At 36.0% G+C, this 6611-nt stretch overlaps 1 protein-coding gene across 1 annotated transcript; it reads right to left on the minus strand.

The window, feature by feature from the left end:
* Positions 1-5: 5 nt before the first annotated feature.
* LOC103522872 (organic cation transporter-like protein) lies at positions 6-3726 on the minus strand (the record flags this gene model as incomplete). The annotated part of the gene is made up of 6 exons (XM_026832776.1): positions 3581-3726; positions 2573-2727; positions 1960-2128; positions 948-1116; positions 582-713; positions 6-26 (listed from the first exon to the last, which is right to left on the minus strand). Coding segments are annotated over exons 1-6 (777 nt in total), but the record flags the coding sequence as incomplete, so codon positions are not given.
* Positions 3727-6611: the final 2885 nt, after the last annotated feature.

The following is a 6611-nucleotide window of genomic DNA, read 5'->3' on the forward strand; positions in this document are numbered from 1 at the left end:
CGTACCAGACAAACGAACAGGTCATCCTGGGACACAGAGGACATTGGTAAGTTGAAAATCCTAAGGTAGAAACTCACTACTATCACTTCACGTCACGTGAGTTCGTAGGGAGTCAGAAAGATGTAGTTTTCCCATAATAGTGTAATTTCACGTGACGTGATAGTAATGTAGCTGTCCTGAAAGAAATTACCTACAATATTACGGGAAAACTTTAAACTACATCTTTCTGACTCCCCATGAGCTCACGTGACTTGATGATAGTGTGTTTCTACCTTTTGTTTATTCCTTCATTTATAAAATACTAGCAGCTTGATCATAACTCAAGATCGGTTTAGATTTCGGCAAAATCCTCTCCTACTGCCGATCTAGAACATAATTATTAGGAGTATTCCTACCAAATTTCAGCTTTCTAGGTGTAGGGGTTCTGGAGATAGAGCGGCGATTAGTATGTGATTGTGAATGGATCTCGTTTTTATAATTATGATAATTATAGTAGATATTTTATTTCCGCCCCTCAGGTAAATACAGGACATGTGCGAGAGATTCATGCTTTGTGTTGACTGGGAACATTTTCGACTTACCAGCAAAATGAGCAAATGGCTAGTCTGAACATCAGCGTCCAAGATCTGGCAGCCTCCATGATGCTTTGTACGTAACTCTAAAACAAGATGGACCCCGGAACAAGAATCAAGGTAAGCTGCAGTGCAATAGTCCTAAACAAAAATGGACGCGGCACACTAGGGATCAAGAAAAGACCGCCTTAACATAATAAGTACTGGGAGAACTTTTTTTTAAAAAAAAGGAAACTATAACTGCTGAGCTATTATAGTCCCGAAACTAAAGAGAGAAGAAAGACAGGATAGGAGAAAGCCAGCCGTTCCGAGAACGAACCTTATCTGTTCAGGAGCTGACTAGGCTGGCTGAATTACATTAAAAGAGGAACCTACCAGCTGTGGTTCTTTACTTTTCTCCTCGGCACTTTTGCTCATAGACAGGGCTTCCTTGATGTCAAAGTCCAGCTTGACATTATTCCAGCGCGCCATTTTCTCTATGATTTTGGCTGCCTCGTCGTACCTCTGCATGGAAACTAGCCATCGGATGGACTCTGGGAATATCCTAGGAATGAAATAATTCAATGGAATAAATTAATTTGATATATAGGTCGACCAGGTTTGGATAAGTCCTTCTATGGGGTCAGACACACAGACAAAAAAAAAAAAAAAATTGATGCGACACAAGGGATCAAGAAGAGACCACCTTCACATGATAAAAAATCTGGTGTGAACATCACACGACTTTCTATTACATTTGCAGAATACGTGTTTGGAAAAAGTCCCGAGCCGCCCGAGGCGACCGATTTTTGGTGGAAAATTTTATATCTCAAAATACTCCCCATGTAATAAGGGATCATTTAAAAGTGTCCAGAAATTGAACTTTTTTTATTATTATTTTATTTTTCCAAACCAAAAATCGGCCGCCTACGGCGGCCAATATTTGGTCGAAAATTTCCTATCTTAAAATACTCCCCGTGTAATAAGGAATCATAATATAAAGAATGAAAAAAATGTTTTTTTTTTTTAAATTCTAAGCAACATTGACTTTGGTTGATATCTGGATGAGTGACTGTCCAATTTTTACCAAATTGTTACAGTCGCGTCCTTGGACCATATCGGGATATCATACTAAATTTCATCGCTTTATGACAAACCGTTCTTGAGATATTTTGTACACAACTTTTTTGTACTTTTTCCCATATAAACGTACGTACGTACAGATCATGGGCTAAAAACCATTTTTTGGACATCAGGGGATCCTAAAACGGATATTTCCAACCATTTCCCGATTTTGAAAATTTGGACCGATTGCAATACTTTCATTACTAGTATAGCTCGCTATACTGTAGTAATAGGAAGTAAAAAATAGAAAGTAATAAAGAAGAAGAATGTGAATTCTACTCACCAGAAGTAGGAGATAAAGAAAGCCCCCGGCAGATAAATGACAAGAAGGAAATGGCGCCAGTAGCGGAAATAGTAGCCCACAGTTCCTAAGAAGATATCCCCCACTGTGTAGGCACAATTGATGATGATAGTGGCCCAGATTCTTTTGCTAGGACTTATGAGCTCAACACCTGGAGGAAATAAATCAAAGTACAAAATGATTAAGTTACAGTCAAACCAAGCTATATGGATCGAACTATAAGCCATACACAAAAAGCCTGCTCTGAGGCTTAGGTGTGGATGCAACTGCTCCAAGGGATGGGTTAAGGTTTTACGAATCTACGAACTATAAGCACATAAGCAGTCAAACCACACCATAATCACAAAAGCCTAATCAGATATAGGGCTTAAATATGACATAGGACTTTAATAGCCCAACTTTTACCGATACCAAACCATGTCAATAAGAAAGGTTTTTCACACAACTCCGACTGCTCTCAGCAAGGAGAAGGGCATTTACGGAAATGGTCCTTTACAGTGAAATATTCTCAAAACAGTCCTAGAAATAATCCCTTCGTAGAAAATTCAAAGGCAAAGGTTTAACTCCAGCAGCATAGTTGTTGAGGGTCTTTTACCTAAAACAACTGCACAGTGATAGAAGCCAGCCGCAAAGAAAGCATCCAGTAGTTCAAAAGCGAGGAATGTTTCATAGTTTGGTGACAAGGCCCGTAGAGTACCAAACAGACAGGATAGTATGGTTCCAAATATGATCACATATCTCCGACCGAACCTGAAAAACAAAGTCATGAAATTGAATGTGTCCGAATGGGCCTAAGTGCGCGGCCACAACGGCGATCATAGACCATAGGCGATTCGTCATTCCAGAGTAACTCCGGAGTTTGGGTAAACCATTGGTTTACAAACTCGCGAGCCAACAGAGGATGTTAGAAACCGGCCCTAAGCCTCTTATGATGTTTTGCTTTCGATCCTAAAGTTCCTTTACCCCAAACACTTTAACTAGGTAATTGGATTTTTATTCAAGTGGTTTTTAAGGCGAATTACTAGATACTTGTTATTTTGTAGTGCCCTTATTATTAATCTGTACGTACTACGTACTTCAAAACCCAAGTGGCTGTGCTAGTTTATTTTTGACGTACGTACTGCATACAAAATAGCCTTACTTATCTCAACTTTTGAGCTCACTGATTATATCGAGATTAATTTAGGATCAATACCCGATCGGCATGCTCAACTTAATTTGTTGACTTTAGTTGATGGGTTGGTTGTGCAAGTACGTTTATTGTTGATTATTTTTTTATTTATTTATAATTTTTTTTTTTTGACAGGTTGGTTGGTCAGGACAGATAGGGAATTATTATTGTAACAAAGTTAGTAAAGGGCAAGAACCCATTTGATGTATTAAATAAATAAATATCCGGTTCGATCCCGTTAAAACTCAATTCCCAGTCTGAAAGTAAAGGAGGAAAAGGAATTTAAAATTGTAAGCATGAAATACTTGTCACAAATGTCATTCCCCGCTTGATACACTACGCTAAATTTTATGACTTTACTTGGACTTGAACCACCAATCTGTTGAACCAAAGTCCACCGCTAACCACTACACCACTGAGATTGGTGTTTACCTGTCGGACACGAAAGCTGTCAGAGGCATTCCCAGGATTCGGGCCACAATGCTCAAAGTTCCCACGGCCGTGAGCTTCCATTTGTTTTCGTTGCAATGGAGATCGAACTGAAAGATAACAATGAAAATCATTGGATTGGGATTTTTTCCTCAAATATGATTATATGACCACGTGACACTCAGCGTGCACAAATCTTCAAATACTTGAGTACATGTTACTTCAGCACCGGATATATTATTTGGCAAGATAAGCCTATAATAGAGAACGAAGGTGTTTTTCAAATTTATATTAGATTAACCACAAATAATGTAAAATAAACAAAACTTTTTTCAGAATATTTTTATGATTTTTTTCTCCCGAGATATTTTAGTTTGAAATTCAAATTTCCGATTTACCCGCGAAAACGCTCTTTCCTTTCCTCTCTCCAAAATGGCCGTCGATGACGTCATAACTCCCTAAACAATCATTGTTTTACAAAAAATGTAATGCATAAATACAAAGGGTTTGAAGAGATCTTTATTTGGGTTTTTCTAATTTTAATAAAAAACATTGAAAGAATAAATTTCGTGGTTTTAGTTTCTAAAGAATTCTCTATTACATCACTTTTTGTTTCCAAAGCTTACAAGTTAAGTCGTGTGCTGAGAAAGCCCCATGCTGTAAAGTATTGGAACCCCTGGCGTTATTGCTCTATAATGCAGGACGATAGTAACAAATACTGTGTTGTACTTGAATGTACTAAGTACTACTACAGTGGCTACCCCTGATGAACTTTTTATTCATGTGGGCGCCAAAAGACTGTAAAATAGAGTTTTTTTTTGTTGTTTTTTTTTCTATTGTTTCCATGAGAAGAGGCAGATTTGTCAAACAAAACCACAGCATTTGTTTGAAGAAGATCACGTTTAATGTAAGTAAATAATGCATTCCAAAATAGGTACCTAATATTTAGAAAGTCAAAATTTTTCTTTTTTTTTTTTTTTTTGGTTACCCGGGGCTTTTTTGTTTTTATTTTTTGGTTTCCGGGTGGCCAGATTTTTTTAAAATTAACCCCTAAAAATTTTCAAAAATAAATTAAAGAAAATTTTTTTTTTTCGTTTTTTTTTTGGGGGGTTTTAAAACCCCCTTCGATCCCCTTTTTTTTTTTAAAAAGTTTTTTTTTAAACAAAGCCCGGGGTTAAAAAAAAAAATTTTTTGGGGTGAGGGGGTTTTTACCCCCCTTTAAAACGCCTCTTTCTTTCGTTTTCCTGAAAATAAAACAAAAAAAATTTCAAAAATACGGAATTTCCCCCCCGTAAAAAAAAAAAAAAAAAAAAAAAAAGGGTAACCGGAACACCAAAACCCCAATTTACCCCCCCAAAATTTTAACCTTTTGGAAAAAATTTTAAAAAAAAAAAAATAAAAAAAAATCCAAACTTAACCCACAGTCAAAAAAATGAAAAAAAAAAAAACCCGTTTTTTCAAAAACGTGGTTTTTTTTTGAAAAGAAAAAATTGGAAAGGTAGGGGTTCTTCTTTTTTTTGGAAAACCCCTTTTTTGAAAGGTTAAAAAAGTTTTAAAAAACTTTTTTTTTTTTTAAACAAAAATCCTTTTTATAAGGGTATCTTAAACTCACATGGTCCCAACTCACCTCTTCTATAACAGAAAAAGAGTCAAACGTATCCTCACCATTGAATTTTTGCTCCCACAATCAATGGTTTGAACGGCCTAGAGTTTCAATGTACCTTGCTGTTGAGATTCCGTTATTGTCTCCTTATACGAAAAAAAGGAAACCCCGGTCATACGTGCTCCCGGACCTACAAAAATGTCGGTGATGTAAAACATGATTCTACTGATTTGGGATTAATTCTTTTTTTTCCCATGGGACACTAAGATGTATAACCACCGAAATATTAGTTCGAAACTAGTTCGACTTACTCTCCTCTATCATGTATTACTCTTTTGTTCGTAGTAATTGTGTATAATCAGAGATTCATCCCTAATTTAATAATAGATTTGATGTTACCCCCGATCCTTTTATTTTTTAGCCGGGGCTAATTGGGTGAGTTTTTCAGTGACGCCTCTCGTTATAAACAAACTCAATTACGGATCGTAAAAAAAAAAAAGACTAAAAAAAACCCTTAAAGTGAGGTTTCTTGGCACCACCAAAAACTATACCAAATTTAACGTGGTAATATATCCTACCACAGTCAATAGGAAACCAAAAAGGAATACGTAAACGTATTTGGAGGATTTTGAAGTAGTTGACTAACCTGCAATTGTTACTTTAGTCTTGCCAACCAGTGTCTGCGAGAAGTCGGTTTTAGGCCCCGACATTAGTTACGTAGGTCCATCAGAAGTCGTTTTTAGACATATTCTTCATTGTACCACTCTTTTCTAAATCTAGGTAGTATCCTACACAAAAGAAAAGGTCCCTACCTGCTTGAACCAATATATACCCGACAAAACTCTAAACGAATACGTTTATAAACACTTAATATGAACCTGCATTAGACTTACCTGGAACCAAAGGTACTAAACCTTAAATTGCATATAGAGTTATGGGACAAGGTCTGTGTTTTTTGTTTCTATTATATCTTTGTTAGTTCAAAATATCATGAATGTAATTTTTTTATTTTAGTCTGAAAGAAAAGAAATCCTTACAAATAACTAAAACAGTTTCTTTTTCTTCTGGAGTTTTTCTTTTTTTTGTAAAATAATTATCTAGTGAGAGTATACAAACTCCAATCCTTACTCACATTTTTACCGAGAAAATAACTCGGTCGGGGAGGTTGTAGAAGGTCCTTCCCTCTAAATAATCATCTTTTTTTTAGGAAACATTCATTAAGAACCCCCTGAAAAAGTGAAAATTTCAAATCTGGAGTTTGTGTTTTGATATAAAACTTGTGAGAATTTTATGGATTCATGGATGTAAGATGGAAAGGAACTGTAAATAAAATAATTCAGGATCCTCAGAATCGAAATGAAAACTCCAAAACTAGACTCCCACTTCTGTTCTAAAGTGGTTTTAAAGTTGTCCACCTATAATGATAACAGT

This window comes from Diaphorina citri, unplaced genomic scaffold (assembly GCF_000475195.1).
Source record: "Diaphorina citri unplaced genomic scaffold, Diaci psyllid genome assembly version 1.1 scaffold12250, whole genome shotgun sequence".
In the NCBI taxonomy this organism is placed as follows: domain Eukaryota; kingdom Metazoa; phylum Arthropoda; class Insecta; order Hemiptera; family Psyllidae; genus Diaphorina; species Diaphorina citri.